Below are 21,679 nucleotides of genomic sequence, written 5' to 3'. Positions count from 1 at the left end.
CAATTTCTTTCTTCTTATCAAAATTTAAAAATAAATAAATGAATCTCTTCATTTAATTGGTGAGCATGGCAAGTTTGTAAATGTAAATTATTTGAATAAATGTCATAAAGCAAAGGCTGTGATAAAAATGTTAAAACATGAGTTGAAGGCAAACCTTTTAGAAATGATGTGCTAAATGGTTGTTTGCATCTCTATTAAAATTAATTTCCTAATCCATGGTTCTTGTTTTACTACATTCTTTTAAATGTATGCAAAATATACTTTAAACGTCAAGCATTTCATTTGTATGTTTTGGTTTATTTGATAGGGACAGATATGCAGAATATCACACAACAATACAAATATTATTCCAAATCTTTATTTCAACTAAAGGCCTGTACTGTTATTAATAATGTGTAGACTAAGTTATCAAAAAGAAGATGACTGTTTTTTTACACATCCACTCTAACTCATTTCATTTTAAAACCCCAAACCGTTCTTACCATTGAAACAAATTAAATCCAGAGCTGTGGTGCATTCACTGTCATCCTACTGCTCATTAACAACGCTCCTGCAGAAGCTTTGTCCTTTTACGATGATTTCATTTCCAGGCCAAGTCACAGTACGATGTGTTGTTGTTGTTGTTGTTGTTGTTGTTGTTGTTGTTGTTGTTGTTGTTGTTGTTGTTGTTGTTGTTGCTGCTGTTGTCGTCCATGTTCTTGAGCGTGGCCAGGTCAGTGTAGTTGTTGTCCTTGCAATAGCTCCGAGGGTCAGTCCAGTTCTGACATTGATAAAGTGGAACTCATGAGTCATAAAGCCACCAATTTGTCCTGACGCCTATGGATAAAAGATGAGGATAAATGTAAACTTTAGTAAATATATTCTTAACAGCTGGTCGTCCATGTTTGAGGCTCTACAGAAAGAAAAAAAGTACATTATTTTGTTTTGTCAAGGCAAATCACAAGTCAAGAGCAAAAATGAGCTGTAGTCCGAGGTGTGTTTTCATTATCCTCTTATGAAAAGTGAAAGCTGCGTTTAACGGTCCCAAACGCTTCTCCCCACAATACACCATGACTTTCAACAACACAGGAAGAACATCCAAACTCCAAACTGAAAATCCTGACCTGTCCAGTGTGAGAAATGAACCCTGGATGCTGGTCCTGCTGTGAAGAGACATCTTTTCCACCTGTTTGTTTAAAATGTGTTCTAAAAATGTAGTAAAACCCTCAGATTAGCTTGTGCTTATTAAAGTTGTCCATAGCAGTGTGGTCCATCTTAACAAGCTGTCATAATGTGCTTGCACTGTGTTAGTACACCATTTGCTCCAAGCTTTAATAAGGTAACCCAACACCCGGTGATTAAATGGGCACTGAAGGGGGCACTTTCCAGGGTCAAGGTCAAGTTTATTTCCAGACACGACTCCTTCACTTTGACTTTGGCTCCACACACCTCTTATACAGCCTGCGCTACACTATTATTTCATCTGTAAATGCAAATCGTTAAAGAGTGACAGAAGAAAACCTGAGCGTCGTAAGCATGTGTTGTGTCTTTGCACCTTGAGGTTGTGTGCGGCCAACTTTGCGATGGAATATTTCAGTAGTGGATTAGCCCGGCATGTTGATCTCCTAACAGATGACAAAGTATGCAGCCCTCTCAGATGACAAGCATTGGCACTTGGTCATTCACAGACAATAGCGCTGTGCGGCTGCCAGTGGACAGCGCCGGGCCGGACACTAAGTCATTTTGTCAGTGTTGAAAGAATGTTTTAGATGGGTCAAACCTTATGAATTGTGAAGTGGTCAACAGGAGACGTGTTGAAGTTGGACATTAGATTTGGATGCCTGGGTTTGTCTGCAATGACGGCAATATTTTTCACTACTCATCTGTTGGTATTGGCAGGTAAGATGACAAATCTGAACTATATTTTCTTAACCTTTTAACCATAAACCTTTTAACCTTTACTAATGAATACTTTCCCCCTAACCTTTAGTCAGTAGTGCATCATAACCAGCTCTTTGATGAGCAACAGCATGTGGACTCTCTCCATCATGCTGTTACAGGCTATAAAATGTGTACTGGATGCTCTTTAAGATAAGGTAATACATACAAATGTGTTTAATCAAGACACAAAACGGCTTTTCCTTGAAGGTCGACAGAAAAAAGCAAGAGATCCCACAGCAGTGCATAAAGCAAACAAGAGCACTCATATTTAACCGTCTTACAAGAGGCCAATCACATGCTTAGACAGACTACACTGAGAATATAGATGATCACATTATATAGACACAAATAAAAAGTATAAATGCTTGTTTGTTGTCCCTTGTCCATTATTTCCTCCAGTGTCAGGATCACCTACACTAATTGAAAGGAAATATTTAAGGGTTCAGAAGTGTGGTCATTGTGTGAGGAAGCTTTTCAGGCTTTTAGACAAAAATATTGATGTTACAATCAAAGTTTGCTGAAAAATTAGTAGATTTCTACTGAAAAAGGTCAAACTGATGCACACCTTTTGCTTCCTTTCCATTGCCTAATGTGCAAAAGGTTGTACCATCAAAGATATGATTATAGATTTATGTTAACAACTGCATTCAATTTCTGTTGCTGTGAGCTACTTTTCTTCTTTTCAGAAAGAACAACTAGGGGAGACCAAAACAGGAGATATCCACATAAGATAGGAAGGATAGGGGATAAGTTTATTTAGCAAAATTGTTATTATTATTTATAATTATTAGCTATTCTCATTCTTTTAGCCACCTGGCTTTGATATTCCAACATGCCATTTCTCTCTACAAATGTCCCCGTCTGGTCAATTGTAAAACACAACGAGTTAGTAAGACTAAAGTCTGCACCACACCACCCTGTAGTGCCCTGTAGTGTAACATATTTGTTTATTTCATTTATTCTTTGACTATCTTGCTGCTTTCATTTCATTTCACACAATGAGTAGCATGCAGCCCCTGCTGTACATTAGTTTATTAGTTAGTAGTATAAATATATGTATAAAAGATAAATGATAAATCAGATAAACTACCTATTTCCACTGGCTTTTGACCATAAAGGAAAAGTTATATCTTTGGGTAACTTTGTATTTCATTTATGTTCATTCAAAATTAAATATTTACTTTAGGTTTTCCTATCTAATTTTAAGTTGGCACAGAGCAATTCACGGAACTCTAATTAAAATAATTGCTTTCAATCAGTGTATTTACATCAACATCCATATCAAAACGTCATAATTTTTACAAAGGAGACATATATGCAAAATGGACTTCTGTGAGCTTTTGGTGTCCCCTCAAAGTTGTGCTGAGTGATTCATAAATGTTATATCATGCTATTTGAGGCTTGACTGCTCAGAAATTGTCAATTTTATTCCATTAATATTACAGTTGATAATGAACAAAATGTAAAATGATTATTATTAAATGACTAACAGAAAAGCACAATGTGTCTTCTTTATTGTGGTTCTATGTGCCAGGTGTAGTGTGGGCCTCTCAGGATGAAACCCGCCTAGTGAAGACCTTGTTCACCGGTTACAACAAGGTGGTGCGTCCTGTGGCTCACTTCACAGACCCGGTGGTAGTGACAGTGGGACTGCAGCTCATCCAGCTCATCAGTGTGGTGAGACACATAAACACACATGGAAACATCCCACCTGAACCAAGAACCACTAAATGTCTACGCGTATTCATTATTACAGGACGAGGTCAACCAGATCGTCAGCAGTAACGTGCGACTCAAACAGGTATTTTCACAAATCAAACATGTCATTGCTTTAAAGGAGACATGTTATGAACAATCTGGTACAAATAGGGTTAAAAAAAATGTCACTTAGTAAATATTTGAAAATAAAAACACAGTTATTGAAAATCTGCAGCTGAAGTTTATTACAAATACCAGAAAAGCATAATCTGTCTTCTCTAAAAGCAGAGACAGTAGTATTTGTAGCCAGCACATCTGTCGCATTGTCACCGCTTTAGGCAATCCCTGTCTTTTCCCAGCATTCTGGACCAGTGACTTTTAACCATAGCACCAGTTTGTTTCCTGACCCACTTTGAAAAACATAATCCTCCTTTTCTTTTTGGTGCAACTACTCTAAAATCTAAATTCACATCAATTAAAGAAAATTTAACAACCTAATTGATCCGCATTTTCAATTGATATTAATACTACTGCAATATAAAATGATGACCAGTATTTGTCATTAATGAACTGATACTCATTAGAATATTATGTGTGGGACTTGACAACAAAGGCAACATAATGCGTGGTATATCTATGAACTGAATGGCTTACCAAACAAAAGGATTTATTTTTGATGATGGCAAAATAAGATGAGATTATTTTTTTCCAAGCCCTGGTTAAAGCCCTGCTGTACCCATTCTTCCATCTTTACATTGTAGGCAACTATTAGCTTTAATGTTTTTATTGTTGGCTATGTGCAACGTCTTTTTGTTACATACTGTGTGCTTGTCTCTTTCTATATCCAGCAATGGAAAGATGTGAACTTACAGTGGAACCCGGAGGATTATGGGGGAATCAAAAAGATCAGAGTACCCTCCACTGACATTTGGAGGCCCGACTTGGTCCTCTACAACAAGTAAGCCCCCTCCCACAACTATAGTTAACCCACTTCAGCTGCAGGCCATGTATTTAAGTACTGCATTTTCCAGCAACAAATACAGCACCTGATATTTGCATCACACTTTCCCATACGCCTCAGTGTGTGGAGTGAAAGCTCACATTTCAAGCTAAATCTGGCCTGGTGTTGCCCCCCAAGAACACCCCCTATACTCTTACACGCGCACACACACACACACACACACGCACGCACGCACACACGCACGCACGCACACACACACACGCACGCGCACACACACACGCACGCATGCACGCACGCACACACACACACACGCACGCGCACACACACACGCACGCATGCACGCACGCACGCACACACTCACACACACGCACGCGCACACACACACGCACGCACGCACGCACGCACGCACACACTCACACACACACACACACACCATATGCCTGACTGACATACTGCTGCTTTTTCCCTGACAACCAGCGTCGCAGCAGCTAACACTGGGCCGCGCGCTGGTTGGCTGCATGTGTGGATCCAGTGGAAGCATCCTCAGGCACCAGTGTCCCCCCGCGTTGACATTCCACTCATTATCTCCCCCCACTCACCCCCCTGATGTGGTCTAGCTTGATTTAAACAGGCAGAAAAACTGGCGATGCAATGTAAGAAGAGACTTCGATGATACATTTGTGATGGAAAATATAACCTCCCAAGCTTCTACGCGGGCAGTGGTCAAGAGTAAGATGGAGAGACCGAGGTGGATGGTTTTTCTACTGCTGCCAGAGGGACAAGGAAGGTTGTGATATGAGTTTGAACCTGCAGTATGCCAGTGGGGGGAGAGCATCTTTATATGAATGACTTCATACATGATTGGTTGAGAGGCAAAGGAAAGTGAACAGAAAAATCACACAAGGTATAATCACTTAATTATACCCCCCACCCTAACCCAGTTCTGCCACACAACTGCAACTTTGCATTTGTGGCTATGCTAGTCACAATTAGGGTAAGATTAGGGATAGGCTTAGGAACAGTTCATTTGTTATAAGGCTAGGGTTTTGTGACAGTTTAGTTATCTGGATCCTGGCAGAACTGCACTGGGAAGAAAGAAAAAATAAAATCAAAATACTCAAGTTTGCTTATTGCAATCAGTATTTTCTTTCATCTCGGGTCAATCAGAGCTGGTGATTGTGATGGAAAATGACTGAATAAATGATTGAAGCTTTATGCTTTTTGAGAAACTGACTAAAGACCTTGAGATATTTAGTGTCCGATACAAACTTCTATTTACCTTGAATTTCTTCATTCATTTTTAAGTAATTTCTAGAACATGATACAGTGCTGTTATGTTTAGGAACACAAAAGATCAGTGAGACAGGCGTGCTTTGGGATGATTGGGACTTGTACAGTAACTGATAGGATTTTAAATGTAGCTAAGTATACTTAAGTAGAGTGCCACTCTACTCAATTGCAATAATATAAGTAATATTCAATTAGTCACTTTCCACTTTGCTTTGTACCTTACAACCAATAAAAAGTTGGAAAAAGATATGCCTTCCTGGTTGAATGCACACTTTTGCTTTGTTTGCGTTTGTCTGCAGTGCGGACGGAGACTTTGCCATCGTGCACGAGACCAAAGTGTTACTGGAGCACACGGGCATGATCACATGGAACCCTCCCGCCATCTTCAAGAGCTACTGCGAGATCATCGTGCTGCACTTCCCCTTCGACCTGCAGAACTGTAGCATGAAGCTGGGCACGTGGACCTACGACGGAAAACTGGTCGTCATAAACCCTGTAATCACTCAATACATCACTGTGATCACAATACTACATACAGACAACATGGGGCAACAGTGGCACAAGGAGTTAAGTATTTATCCACCAACCAGAAAGTAGCTGTTCACACCTCAGCTGGGCCCATATGTTCTTTTTCCATTAGTCCCTACTCAGCTCTGCTCTACTCGGCTCTGCGCTTATATTGTCCTTGTAGACATTTTATCCACTATGTCCACTCTGGTTGCAGTATGTGTGGATGGTTGTGATAGGTTGGGCAAGAAATAAACTCTTATTCATTTTATTTTATTTATTTTATTTATTTTATTTATTTTATTTATTTTATTTATTTTATTTATTTTATTTATTTTATTTATTTTATTATTTTATTATTTTTAAAACGGAGAGAGTTTGTCGCATGCTTTTGCCGAGACGTGTCTTGTTAGTAGATTTACACAGGTTTTGGCCTTGTCTTCCACCCAGTACAGGCAAGACAACAGCGCCATCAACAGCCCGACTTCAGAACAGTGTCCCAGGTGTGTGAGAATACAAAGCCCCCCTCATCCCGGTTCATAGTCCCGTGTGCACGTTTCTTTTTTGTACTCGGCCCCAATGATGTTTGCTCCATCCCGGTCATGATGGGGAGCTCTCTTTTACAATGATCCGAAATATTGAGTTGTTCCTGTTCTGCACGAGTGAGCAGTCAAAACGGTCAGGTATGAAAAACTGGTCGGAAAAAGGAACATTTTAGAATAAACTGACAAATAACAATTCAACTACTTTGCTGAGGCTACAGCACCAATGTCAAAAGTGAATGACTTTCTATGGATGTTGTGATGTCCTGTCAAACCAAGCAATGCCTCTTGTCCAGGACAGTGACCGGCCCGACCTGAGCCACTTCATGGAGAGTGGGGAGTGGGTCATGAAGGACTTTCGCAGTTGGAAGCACCAGGTGTTCTACTCGTGCTGCCCGGACACTCCTTACCTGGACATCACTTATCACTTCCTCATGCTGCGTTTGCCTCTCTACTTCATCGTCAACGTCATCATCCCCTGTATGCTTTTCTCCTTCCTCACCGGCCTGGTCTTCTACCTGCCCACGGACTCAGGTTTGGACACGCAAACAGCCTCACAAAGCAGCTCTGGGAATGAGAGCAAAGTCAGTTACAACGTAGTGAACAATATAACTTATCACTATTGCTCAGATAAAGTCTCTTGTGATTGTGTAATTGTTTTTTGTACATTTAAGGATGATTAATGGATGTAATGCTGCAAGATTAGAGGACAGAAAGGAGTAATTTATAGTGAACAGAACAGCAAACTCTTAACTAAAAACGAAAAATTTAAAATGTCATCACAAAAATATGAAGGTTTGATTTTTCCATCCTTTGAATTGAGAGAGAAAATCATTTTTAGCCATATTTCTCTTTGACAAGCTTGTTTCATGCCTTTCTCTTTTCATTGTCTTCTCCTACGGGTTTGAGTGAATTTCAGAATGTCAAAACAAAATGAAATTCCCACTGAGTAAATCTCATTTCAGCAGACGCTTAGACCAAGACAGTCCAATAAATAATACGCCAGTGAATTGTAAAATGCCAACCGTGTTTAATCTGTAGACGAGTCCCAATTCTGTCGACATTCTCTTCAGTCTACGTGTGAATGAATAGTGAACAAAGAGGAAGATTAGCGGAGAACACTTTGAATAGGTGCCACATTGTTGTGATAACTTATACTCCAAACTCTTGGCCTTTAAGTATGGAGAGTCTGGCCTCAACCTCCACATCTGGCATGGCTATGGGAGCAGACCAGGCTCATTACCCAGAGTCCCTCAGTGCTGTCATGTCTGAACCAGGCCTTTGCTTTGATGTATTATACATCACTTGATCTGCACCTCTGATATGACTGCTGACAGAAGAGTGTGGAGAGAGGCTGATGCCAGGAGATGCTCTCAGTGGGAAAAGTCTGCATCACAAACCACACGCCCTGAATACTGTTGCTGTGAATTACTGTCAGTTTGTTTACTCTTTCTTTGGTTTGATTTGAGGATAAAACGTCTGTTCAATGTTTTTAAAGTGCAGTATGTGTCCAGAGACCTTGGCCACCTGGGCTTCACAAGAAACCTGGATTTAAAGTTGTTTTAATAGTATTATTGGCATTAGCAGGAACTATCTCTTATCACTGAGACTGGCCATTAAGAGGGGAGTGCTTTGGACAATCATCAGGTGTAGGGTCAGGATTTGAGATCAAAAACTGTTCTGTCATCTTCTTTCACTGTTGAAGTCATTTCCAGAGTGCCAAGAGTGTTTCAGCACCTTGTAAGAAAGTCCCATGTGGCCATAATTCATTCTATTGAAACGACTGTGCAATGTGCTTCCTCTCATAACTTGTTTTTCAATTACATAAAGTAGAAATTTGAGCAAATACGTTTCAAAATCAATATCATGCTTGATGGCCCTCTGTATAGGCTACTTATGTCACCAGAGGGTTAGACCCCTTTTGAAAGCTGAATAAATTATAAGTATGAGGACGACAGGAGTAAGCGAGATATTGTGATTCAGACTGAACCCCTGATACCTCAATGTACTCATATTGATTTACTCTTGGCCATTAATATAGCCAATATCAATACCCTATATATAAACTGTAGTATTTTAAACGGTGAGGGAAGCCTTTCTTCCCTTTACTTCAAATGGGATGGCAACAAACATATTGTTATGGTCGATCCTTTAAACGGTCACATTTATATAGCGCTTTTCTACCTTCAAAGTGCTTTACCTCAAGAAACCACTCACCCATTCGCACACACATTCACACACTAGAGTACGCAGACACTAGGGGTGAGGCGGATTAAGTGTTTTGCCCAAGGACACAACAGCAACATTCACCTGAGGGAGCTGCGACCTTCAATTTTAGACCGATATACGGCACTGACTCACCAGATACTTAAAGGAACTGAAGATGCTTGGATGATTGGTACATGTTCACTCTTTAAAAAAAAAGAAAAGTTGTCCAGTTGCCAGAAGTCAATTTTCTTTTGGTTGCACATCAAAACCAGACTATGCTATTTTGTCTTCATTCGTGTATATTTTGGGTCATCTTCTCGGTGAGGCCTGAGGCTATAACAATGCAAAAGCTTCTCCCAATGTCGTCTTAACTGTATGTTGCAGGTGAGAAGATGACCCTGTCCATCTCTGTGCTCCTGTCCCTCACTGTCTTCCTGCTGGTGATCGTGGAGCTCATCCCCTCCACCTCCAGCGCTGTGCCCCTCATCGGGAAATACATGCTTTTCACCATGGTCTTCGTCATCGCCTCTATCATTATTACTGTCATTGTGATCAACACTCACCACCGCTCTCCCAGTACACACACCATGCCTGGATGGGTCCGCAAGGTGAGCGCATCGCACTTATTAGACTGGAGAATAGTGTCCTCTAGTGGTAATAAGGTGGTACTGCCTGTCCTAGGTTTCTTTTAACCCTGTATGGTCTGTTTTACTGCTTCAATTTTTATACCTTTGTTTTATGACAGGTTTTTATTGAGACAATCCCCAACATCATGTTCTTCTCGACAATGAAGCGTCCAGGAAAGGAGAAGCAGATTAGAAACCTCTATGGTGCAGACTTTGACATATCGGACATCTCGGGTAATCAGACAACCTCAGTGCCCTATCAGTCACCCATCACCAAGAACCCCGATGTGCGCAACGCCATAGAGGGAGTCAAGTACATTGCAGAGACCATGAAATCAGATGAGGAGTCTAACAATGTAAGCTATTGGTTTGCTACCTCTGTACCTATGAGGGGTCAAAGTAACAACAATTAAATTGAACTATGTTTGATGTAAAACCTCAATCATTGAAAGTGAATGTGTTAATAATGTTGTGAATCTTTATGACCTGGTTAATCTTGATGTCCTAATCACATAATTGCCATCAAATGTAATACGTATTACCATGGTCAAGGTTCATATTAGTATAAAGTAAGCCTAAGAAAACCACAACATTACAAAGAGTATTGTATAGTTGTCTTATATGCCACTTATTTTATCACATGTAATCTACACCTTTACACTAATGATACTTGCTACACTGCAGCCTGCGTACAGTTGGGTTACACAATATATCACATATCAATATCACAATAAACAAAGTATATTGCAATAGCACCAAGGTCCTCCATGAAACTTTATTTAAGTTTTTCCATGTCAAGGCCTAAGTTAGCCTTATAACCTTGTTTTAAGCGTTAATCAGATTCAGTTTGACTAGTAAATTAAGATATGTAATTTTTTTGTTATAATATAAGATAAATTATCATATTGTCAAAAGGTATGTTGAACTAGCACAGTAAATACACAGTACTTAACATTACTATTATACCATTACTGGCTTCTATGTTACCAAAATGTATTTCCAGTCAAGATAAAAAGCATTCAGTAGGATTATTGATTCATTTGAATATGGGAGCCACATCTATCATGTATTTTTTGTTGTTGTGAGTTCCATTTTTCAAACGCCTATTTGTTATTCTTGTGTAGGCAGCTGAAGAGTGGAAGTTTGTTGCCATGGTGCTGGACCACATTCTGCTGTGTGTCTTCATGGCGGTGTGTCTCATTGGCACTTTGGGCGTGTTCGCTGGGCGTCTCATTGAGCTAAGCCTGCTCTGAAGTCCTGACGTGTGAGAGCTCTACCTCTTGTCCAGACCAGTGCCTGTTACTGTGAAATGTATAAGCTCTGTTTGTATTCTTGAGTATATCGTCTGCTGTTATAGCTTGGTGATTTTATATTTGTATTGTTTGATTTTTGATAATTTACTATATAAGCTACACTATCTTGGTATTTTATGTTTGTCTTGACATTTATGGGGAACAATAATTAAAAATATTATAATTTTCATAATTTCTTAATTTACTTAATCATGTATTTATTTTTCAACCCATTTGTTGTGTGAAGTTATGCTTTATGCCAAGTATGAACAGGTGCACTGAACAGTTCTCAATTTGACTGCACATTTGTTGTCTTCTAATAAAACTAAAAGGACCCACAGGTTCATTCTTGATTAAACAGAGGCGTTTCCCGTGTTATGAAAAAGATATGATTTATTTAACGGTCTGTTTGCATCAAACAGGTTTAGTTCATATTCAGTTCATGATCATAACTTAAGTCCATGTTTGGAGAGGAATTTAAGAGTCAGTTTATGTTCCTTGGCTCTGGGTATGAAAGGACACAAAGTCAGGTCCATAAAAAACAGATGAAAGAACTTTTAAAATGGCAAGTTTATGGGGCCAATGTTTAACAAATAGTAGAGTTTAACATTTGTTCATCATAAGTTTTGCCTTGCCCTCCTTCTGAAATTATGACCTGAACGTGAACGCACACACATATACAATACACATACAATACACATACACATACACATACAATACACATACAATACACATATAATACACATACAACACACATACACATACAACACACATACAATACAATACACATACAATACACATACAATACACATACAATACACTTACAATACACATACAACACACATACACATACAATACAATACACATACAATACACATACACATACACATACAATACACATACACATACACATACACATACACATACAATACACATACACATACACATACAATACACATACACATACACATACAATACACATACACATACACATACAACACACATACACATACAATACACATACACGTACACATACAACACACATACACATACAATACACATACACATACACATATAATACACACACAACACACATACAATACACGTACAATAAAATACAATACAATACACATACAATACACATACACAAACAATACACATACACGTACACGTACGCATACACATACAATACACGTACAATAAAATACAACACACATACAATACACATACACGTACACATACAATACACATACAATACACGTACAATACACATACACGTACACATACACATACAATACACATACAATACACATATAATACACATACAACACATATACAATACACCTACAATAAAATACAACACACATACACATACACATACACATACAATACACATAAACATACACATACCATACACGTACAATACACATTCACATACAATACACATACAATAGTAACAACTGGTCTTGAAACGAAAATAGGCCTTTGTCATCACTCCCACGTGTTCCACTGACTTTGTGGTAAATCGTCAGTCACTGACGACATAGAGCTGACCACGCCCCCTCTCCCTTGCTGTGCCTGTGATTGGTTGAGTCGCTGTTGACAAATCGAGCATTGCGAAAGCCTTTTGTAACTGTAGCAGGTTACACTGTCGCACATTCTCCACTTACTAAAGAGTTTCTATGGGCTAATATATATATATTTTTAATGGTAATCATGGGCGTTATTTTCTTCCCGCTTAAATTACCTGTTGTAGTGGCGCTTTAGTTAACTTTTTATTAACTTATCTACAACTTGTCGACTACCAACAACTATGGCTACTCCCCCAGACTTATTTGACAGATAACACGAGACACTGCGTGCAGAGGTAAGGCTAACAAGTGAAGGTAACCATAGAAGTAAATAACTAGTTTATATTTATAACTATCTAACTATATTCAACTAATCTCTTACATACCAGATAAAAAAAATCTGCCAAAACTATCAACATTACATATTTACTCGGGAGGATTATAGTTGCTTACCATCGATACCATTGTTTGTTCCCATTATGAGATGCAATTTGATTTTCTGAAGTTCAAGATTGTTTTGGAAATCTCAAGTTAAGATAATAATAATGTAGCTTTTACACTTGTTCAATCAAACTGTTATCATGTTACCTTTGGACCAATGGCAGTTTCCTTTCTCCACCCTTTTCCAGTGCCTTGTTTTTGTGCTTGGTGGTTAGCACGGCCAAAACCAAACCCACAGATGACTGCTGACAGAACCATGGCCCCTCAAGAGACTTTCACCTTGTATGAGGACCAGGGCCCCTCCGCTGACTCCTCTACCATGTCCATTGACAACTTGTTCCCTGCTTTACTGAAGTGCTTTGGCATCATTCTATGTGGCTACATCGCTGGGAGGACTAACATCATCACCTCCACGCAGGCCAAAGGGTTGGGGAACTTTGTGTCCAAGTTTGCACTTCCCGCATTGTTGTTCAAAAACATGGTGCTACTGGATTTTGCGAACGTCATCTGGTCATTTCTGTGGAGCGTCCTTATTGCCAAAGCTTCAGTGTTTGTAATTGTATGTCTTCTAACACTGGTGGTGGCCAGCCCTGACAGTCGATTTAGTAAAGCTGGTCTTTACTCAATATTTGCCACCCAAAGCAATGATTTTGCTTTAGGGTATCCTATTGGTGAGTATGGCGTCTAAGCTTCCCACATCTACCACTGTCAGAATACAGTTGTCTTTAATACATAATTACACATTTGTAAATCCTACACAAACACTAGGCTTCTTAAATCACCGTTTATCCTTTCATTCTTTAAACCTTTACCAAATACTTGAATGAATTATTTAATTGTTGTTTTAACTTTACCATTATTTGACTGTCAATATAGTCAGTATGGTTTCATGTTTAACTCTTCATATATCATTAATTGTATTCTTTATATTTTGCAGTTGCAGCCCTCTATCAGAATACATACCCAGAATACCTCCAGTACATTTACCTGGTCGCACCGGTGTCTCTAATGATCCTCAACCCCATTGGATTTGGGTTTTGCGAGATACAAAAGTGGAAAAACAAAGCCAACCACCAGCAGGGGAAACTCGTCATACTGGGATATGTTATTCTACAGGTTCTGAAGAATCCCATAGTGTTTATGGTTGTTATCGGCATCATTGCTCACTTTGTACTGCATCAGAGAATCCCAGTGTTCATGGCAGAGTTTGTTGACGGCTTGGCTAACGCCTTCGGAGGAGCAGCTCTCTTCTATTTGGGTCTTTCCATGGTGGGCCAGCTGGGAAAGTTAACCAAGTCCACTGTTGTGACTCTCATACTGCTTATTACTGCCAAACTGTGAGTGAAAACTACCACCACCCCCCTAACTGACTTATTCTACCATATGTCATCAATATTCTTATTTAGATTTGATCCCTGTCTAAAGTGACTCGACTTCAACACAATGTCCTTACTGAGAGAACAGTTAAAATTACACCAAACCAGTATTACTGCCGTACTATATTGTGGGTAATTACAACTCTAATTGGTTAGGAAAAAAAGACTTGTAAAATACTTGCCACAGTGAGCAGTTTTATTATAGGAAGTTGGGTGAGCCAACATGTTTTGAATGACTTTTGCAGCCACAAGCTTCACACAGGTTATTACATGTTTAGTGGCGTACTCAAAGCATTAGCTAGTGTATTGCATGCTATAATTTACAGTGGTGCTTATTATTAATAATATTCTTGTCTTTTAATTATTTGTAGGTTATTATTACCACTTGTTTGTAAAAACATGGTGGAACTGCTGGACAATAGCAACACCAGCGTCTTAAACCATTCCAGTCTTTCCAACTATGCATTTCTCTACGGGGGCTTCCCAACTGCACCCAGTGCGGCCATCTATGCTGTTTACTTCAATGCAGAGGTCGAAGTTGTAAGTGCATATCCGCGTTACACATCTTATACACAAATACACAAATCCATGTCATTATTCTTTGCTGTGTTTTTCAGGTGACGTCCGGCATGGTCATCAGCACTTTTCTGTCTGCTCCTATTATGTATGTCTCTGCTTGGCTGTTGACAATGAGTCGGATGGATCCCGATGTTTTGAGGAAATCATTGCAGAATGTCAGCTTCAACATCAGCATAGTGGGACTAGTTGTTCTGGTAAGTGGATATAAAGCATGTCTACAGATTATGGGGCTTTATTCTGTTCCTGGTCATAGTTTGTACCCAAATTATATACCAATGTAATGTGTGTGGGTTGTTTCTATCTGTGTTGAGATGTATCGCATTTGTTGCACAATTTGTTCCATAATGCATGTCAACACATTTTTTGACATTTGACATTTAAAGAATGGTTTCTGTTATTTGCCTTAGGAATAACTGTTAAACATCTTTGTTTGACAGGTTTGGACTATTAGTGTCTTGTTTCTCAGTAAGAAAGTGAAGAGGCTGCCTCACATGTTTGCGGCCAATTTATTCTTAGCTCAGGTCAATACACTGACACATACATTTTACTAAATGTAATTTATTTAAAATTAAGTTGCATTTGTAACAATGTCTCATTTTATAGCTCATGACCTGCCTTGGAATGATCATGTGGAACTATATTGTTTACACAGACAACTTCATCGGACAGGTCTTTATTTTCACAGTATTATGCATTTCCCTCTACAGTACTTATGTGTGGTCAGGTACGAGGTGTATAACTTGAAACACATTTTAACCACATTTGACCATTTTTTAACTTCATACTTCTTATTTTAGGTTTGATTGCGCTGTCTCTTGTTCTACTGAAAAAGTATGAGGATGTGAAAGTGTCTTCCGGCACGTTGGTCATTGTTGGCTGGGGGTGAGTTAGTAAAAACAAAGGACAAGGGGAAATGAAACTCTAAACTATGTCTCATTTGCGGTGCATTTTGTAAAGGACACTCAAAGCAAAATGCTCATATTTCATTCTGTTCCTCTCTTACCAGGATTCCAGCCTTTGTAACAGGCATTTTGCTTAATTCTGGGGAAAAGGTGCCTGACATGATAGACTTTGCATTCTTTTATGGCAAGCCTCAGGTATTTGAACCATCCAAGACTATTTTCTACGTCTGATGTAGTAAATTCAGAAATACTCACTACAATGTTGCCCCACTCAAGTCTTAGCTTTGTGTCCTCTTCCAGATAATCTGCTCCACGGTAGTGACTGCCCTGAGCATACTCCTTGCAGGGGGCTCTCTTGTGAGTCTTAGCAGAGGAACCTGGGCACAAAAGGATGAGGGAAACTTGCCCACTATTGAAGATACTCTAGTTGAACCTGAAACCCAAAGTCTTTCTTGTCAAAATTGTCACTCGGGCGATACTGACAGAGGTACACTATCACAAACTTTACATTTTACATGCAATCTATGACCAAACATAATCGGGCGGTAGTAGTTTTATCAAGTGAATGTTGTGGTAATTCTTCTTTTGTGATCATTTGTGTAATTTTGTTATCAGTTCTCCTCATATGTGACTGTGCCCCACCTCAGCCCATGCCTGACATGATCATAAGCACCAATATGACCAGCCAAACCTCACTTAGAGGTATAGTTTTATTTATTCATTTCTTTCTTTCTTTCTAAACCTTTATTTAACCAGGTAAGAATACATTGAGATCCAGACCTCTTTTTCAAGGGCAGGGCAAAGCAAAGTCATGCATTTTCTCTGCAGTGCAATGCAAAGCCAACAGACCCTCTTAATATTTGTCCTTGTCCTTGTATTGTTATTCTTGTTCTCCAGGTCAGTGTGAGAATAATTGTGAGCCGACGGAGTGTCTGCTCATTCAGCAGGAGGAGGAGCGGCTGCAGCTTATAGACAGACAAGTCGCCCGTCATGTTCTTTTGTGTCTGCTTCTCACTGTCTGCTTGTTTGCTGTGAGTAACTGACTGAAAACAAGTTCATAGTATTTAATACATTGTTCTCTCCAAAGCACACTGCCCAATGGGGCTGGTCCATGTCCATTCATTTACACTATCTATTATATGACTTTAAATTCTAACCTCTTTTGATTCATGTTTTGACAGAACTTGTCTAGTTGCCTGTGGTTGCTGTTGAATTCTGTTCCAGGTAGACTTTATTTAGAGCTGCAGTTCTTCTGTGCCGTTGCCAACTATGGGCAGGTAACTGCTAATACTTAAATACTGCCATTTGTCTTTGTGTTTCTCTGTTGACTTATATGTACTGTACACCCAGGGACTTATTTCATTTGCACTGTTTGGGCTGGATAAACATCTTATCATTCTGCCATTTAAAAGAAGGTACTATTTTATTTAACACAATTTTAAGAACAGTCTTAAGACTAAGCAAAAAGTTGTGTTCAAAGCATGTTTGATTAATGTTTTAGGTTACACTCTCTGTGGCGTAGAAGGCAGCAGGAGCAGTGCCAGACAGATCTCCCTGATCTCCCAGAGGAAATAATGATTACCTGCACTCAGTTTACTAAATACCACAAAGACCAGTGTAGTGCTGATATTGTCAGAGTGAGAAGGTGAGAGCACATATGTGCTCTGGTCACATGTCACAACAAATACTTACAGAACATTTTTCTATCAAAACCTCTTGTTTTCCGCTAACATACAGTACTTCTTCTTGATGGATGGTTCTGTTGACTCCTAGGTGTGGAAAAATGACTATGGTGGCTTGTTTCCTGGGCTCTGAGCTTGTGGAGTGGCTGCTGCAGGTGGGTCTAGCTCTGGACCGTGGAGAGGCTACTCTGTATGGGTCGAGGCTACAGCAAGGCGGTGTGCTGCGGCATGTTAACCATCTGCATGTTTTCCAGGACAGTCATCTATATTACCGTTTTACAGCGTAAGGAAAAATGTTCACGATCAAATAACACATAATTATTTAAACAGCAACGGTATGTCAATTCAAATGTTGCCATAATTTATAGTAAGGGAAATGTCTAAGAAATTGTGCTTCCAGTCCATATGAATAACATACATTTAACATTTCATATTTGCTAAGCTCAAATTATTGTAAAGCAGCTTTATAGTAAGCTTTGTTTTGTTCTATTTGTTTTTTATTTCATTTTTTAAAAACATACAATACAATACATGGCTTCAATAGTATCTCAGTGTCTTTTGTTTTGTTGTACTGTGGTAATATTTCAAATTAATAAAATGATTATATATATATAATATAATATATATATTATAATATATTATATATGTGTATGTATATGTATTATTATTTTTAAATGACTTAATAAATATGATGGTGGCCAGTGATTGTGGGTCATACAATATTATACATATTAAACAACACAATTATGCTCTTACTGGTTGTTTAATGTATCACTATCTTGGACTTGTATCGCCTCTTTACATCTGTTGTCTTCCTGTGCTAACCAAACATTGGCTTTTCAACTATGTTACCTTAGCTTTTCTCATAAAGAGCCATCTCCTCTTGAACACAGTTTGAAAACAAGTTGACCAAGTGATCTGGCCCTGTAATGCCCTCTGAAACAATCTTCTCCAGCTGATCAATCTTGCTTTTTTCAATTCTTCTCATCTTCTCTGTGATCTTCTGTCCTCTGTCCTGCAATTCAAACATTTTTAGTTGTAAATAAAGCCAAAACCAAAAAGAAATCTAACCAAATGACAAATTCAACCTTGTGTGACTCAATAATGGCAGACACGAGTTCATGCTTGACAAATAACTTGTGTTTGCGATCGGGTTTGCTCTGGAAACGAGGCTTCTTCTTCACAGGATCATCTGCACCATAGTTTGGGGAGCATGTCTCTTTAATATGCTCGATGCCTTCCATAAAAATAAAAGGTTTGAAAACAGACCTGAAAAACATGTAATATATATAATAATAGTTTTGTACACTATTTTACATTTCAACTTCAACCAGCATAAAATAAATATACCACCGATTGTAACCGATGGCTGCTGTAGCCGTGTGGGACGCATCAGACTGATGTCACCCAACGTTTTGACAATTGCCAGATGAAATATATACAACAATATTATTTTATTATGGAATGTGTAAGGGGGTGAGAGTCAATTGCCCTAAACGTTCATGAGTTCAAGGTGACAAAATTGCTTAAATATTGGAGATGACAAAATCACTCTGAAACTGAAACTCATATGAGGTGAGGTAATTAAGAATGAATGTAAAATGATGTACATAGAGGGATGAACTCACAAGCATCTGCGCTGTAAAAGAAAATGTCCATCTATTCTGCCTAAAAAAGTAAAGACTGTCATACCGTTCTGGATCTGGGGTTGCGGTAAAATAGTGCACAGCTGGCAGCGCTGGATCAGTGGGGACCATAGACACCATGCTTCCTGTTGACATGAACATTCCCTCCATGTTGATGCCACTTTCTTTATCTCTCAGAATAGCCATCATTGTTTCTGCAGTAATAGAACCTAAGCATAACAATAAAATACATTGTTGTGACTTTCTCTTAAAGCCCCAATGAGCCAACAAAACTGTGACAACACTGCTTACCGTTGCTTTTTTCCAGTAGCATCTTCCCCTCACAGTAGCGACTCCCAGAAGCCTCGATTCTGGCTGTGGTCAGGTAGGAGTAAATGGAGGCAAAGTTAAATTTACTTTTTCCATCCCACCACTTTTTACTGCGAGCATAATCCCTCATCTCAGGGTGTTCTCTGTCAATCTTAGTAGTGATGTCATACTGATTGGATATGTTGCGATATCCGCCTAAAAAAAGGAAAACAGTAATAATCATCAATAAAAATGTACTTATAAAAAAAAAACGTGAAAGTCCCACTGACATTTAGCATCTCTTTTTCAGGGGAGCCTATTGTACATATTTTTAGTGGTAGGGAAAATGAGCACCCGAAGGAACCCTACTCAGACACGGAATATGCAAACTCCACACAAAAAGGCCCTGTGCCGCCCGGGAGTCAAACCACAGACCGTCTTGCAGTGAGGAGAGAGCATTAACCACCGCGCCACTGTACCCAAAGTGTCACTAACAATAGCCTACCCATTATTCTTACAAATACATAAAAAATATACAGATGTTTATGTGAGACTGGACTAACTGGACTGAAAGGACATAGGACTGATACAATATGATGGTCAGAATGTCTTCGACAAATATGGCAAACTTTTTCAAGCCAACCAACCACATTTGGCCTATTCTTTTTATGCTTACTCTCCACTCTCTCTGCTGCCCAGTACTTGGCCGATGTCTCCAGCAGCCAGGCCTCTTTCCTGTCAGAGATGAGGAAGCTGTTGTGGTAGGTGAAGCCACTCTCATCCTCCATACAGGACCCCCCCTGACCATATTTCTGCAGAAGCTCAGTGATCACATCCACAGCTTTCTCTGCCGTGTCTGCCCTCTCGAGTCCCAGTCTGAAAAACAATAATAATGTAGAACTGTAATTCAGCACTTGTAATTGATCACCAACAACCTCATAATAGTGTGGAATTTTCTTGTACACCAAATACCTGACTAGGTCCATGCCGAGAAGTGCCTCCTCACCATCAGCACTCTCTCTGCCCCACACTGCTTCGTTGCCAATGCACACTCCATGCTCATTTGCTCCCATCTCTGCTCCCCATAGCCAGGCCGGTTTACTCAACACCACTGCATGTGTGTGGGGGACCTGCTCAATCTCGATGTAAGTGCACTTTACAGAAGAAAGTATGGTCATGACAATGCAACTTAATTTCCCTATATTCTTAAAGACCAGTCTGTGTCTGTTACACACCTCAACGGCCCCTCCCGCCGCATAGTCACTGGCAGGAACATACACCACCTCCTGCACCTCATCACAGGGTCTGTCCGAGTTCTTCCCAAAGATGATGCGCTGTCCCAAAGTAGAGGGGGGCAGAGCTACAAATGTGTCACAGGATGACGGTTCCATTTCCACCCACTATGACAGAAAAACAAAAAGATAAGCCATTTTATTTATTTAATTTTGGTCATTGGATATTATTGATTGCACGGTGGGGGATTTAAATTGTAATTTTACTCTTATACTCAATAAAGTTAGTGAAATTACATACAATGATTCCATAAAATAGACAAACTCTTAAAATATAGAATATAGAATAAAAAGGAGAACGTATTTTTCACTGTTACCTGTAGCTGTCACTTTGTAGTTTCTACTTTCATTTCCGCAACATTGCTGTTCAGACGATGACTTCTTCCATGACACGGAAACAGTATGTCACGTGACGTAAACATTGGGCGGTCGTAATGACGTCACGTACGGTTGCGATAGACGCGCGTATTGTTCGTTATAACCATAATATAATACATCCATGGTTATTACTGTTATTTTAAATGTATATATTATAAAGGTATGGCTAAAGAGGACCATTGGCACAGTTTGTCGAGATACGATGGGAGAAAGTCTGGCTAATAGCTTTTCACTATTGCTTAAACAACAAAACAACAAAGTCAGACAAAATGCAATGGAATGTTTATTTATTCAACCAATTTCCTTATCTCTAAATGATAGACGTAACAACTTACTGCACCTTTTGCCAAAAAGAAGAAGAAAAATTAAAATCTCTCTAGTTCTAATGATAATCTCTTTTACGATTGTAAACCCTGTTGTCAATTATGGAAACAGTTAGAACAATATCTTGCAGAGAAAAATTCAACACCAACAGTTAAA

At 39.2% G+C, this 21,679-nt stretch overlaps 3 protein-coding genes across 4 annotated transcripts; 2 read left to right on the top strand and 1 right to left on the bottom strand.

The window, feature by feature from the left end:
- The first annotated feature begins 1,670 nt into the window (after window positions 1-1,670).
- Window positions 1,671-11,241, top strand: LOC140359511 (acetylcholine receptor subunit alpha-like). The gene is made up of 9 exons (XM_072444467.1): window positions 1,671-1,878; window positions 3,455-3,597; window positions 3,677-3,721; window positions 4,467-4,576; window positions 6,169-6,364; window positions 7,215-7,452; window positions 9,511-9,734; window positions 9,872-10,108; window positions 10,877-11,241. Exons 1-9 carry the CDS (start codon window positions 1,836-1,838, stop codon window positions 11,003-11,005), a joined length of 1,365 nt encoding a protein of 454 aa, XP_072300568.1. The 5' UTR covers window positions 1,671-1,835; the 3' UTR covers window positions 11,006-11,241.
- A 2,003-nt stretch (window positions 11,242-13,244) lies between these two features.
- gpr155a (G protein-coupled receptor 155a) lies at window positions 13,245-18,017 on the top strand. Its single transcript, XM_072444466.1, has 15 exons — window positions 13,245-13,727; window positions 13,994-14,393; window positions 14,804-14,972; window positions 15,050-15,205; window positions 15,449-15,532; window positions 15,615-15,735; window positions 15,809-15,893; window positions 16,018-16,108; window positions 16,214-16,400; window positions 16,529-16,615; window positions 16,811-16,944; window positions 17,095-17,190; window positions 17,264-17,328; window positions 17,415-17,558; window positions 17,687-18,017. Exons 1-15 carry the CDS (start codon window positions 13,295-13,297, stop codon window positions 17,880-17,882), a joined length of 2,448 nt encoding a protein of 815 aa, XP_072300567.1. The 5' UTR covers window positions 13,245-13,294; the 3' UTR covers window positions 17,883-18,017.
- Window positions 18,018-18,284: 267 nt separating this feature from the next.
- scrn3 (secernin 3) lies at window positions 18,285-21,226 on the bottom strand. Of its 2 annotated transcripts, XM_072444469.1 has the most exons (8): window positions 21,139-21,226; window positions 20,765-20,929; window positions 20,502-20,683; window positions 20,206-20,405; window positions 19,533-19,745; window positions 19,288-19,450; window positions 18,684-18,864; window positions 18,293-18,610 (listed from the first exon to the last, which is right to left on the bottom strand). In XM_072444469.1, exons 2-8 carry the CDS (start codon window positions 20,918-20,920, stop codon window positions 18,449-18,451), a joined length of 1,257 nt encoding a protein of 418 aa, XP_072300570.1. In that variant the 5' UTR covers window positions 20,921-20,929; window positions 21,139-21,226; the 3' UTR covers window positions 18,293-18,448. The 2 variants fall into 2 exon arrangements, with proteins under 2 accessions (XP_072300569.1, XP_072300570.1); XM_072444468.1 differs by having other exon boundaries at window positions 18,285-18,610; window positions 20,502-20,929.
- Between the last annotated feature and the right edge of the window lie 453 nt (window positions 21,227-21,679).

Source organism: Eucyclogobius newberryi, unplaced genomic scaffold, assembly GCF_026437365.1.
Source record: "Eucyclogobius newberryi isolate DKJ021-1_F unplaced genomic scaffold, fEucNew1.0.hap1 SCAF_14, whole genome shotgun sequence".
Classification (NCBI taxonomy): domain Eukaryota; kingdom Metazoa; phylum Chordata; class Actinopteri; order Gobiiformes; family Gobiidae; genus Eucyclogobius; species Eucyclogobius newberryi.
The sequence above is the reverse complement of the archived record's forward strand: the minus strand, read 5'-3'. Positions and strand labels throughout refer to the sequence as shown.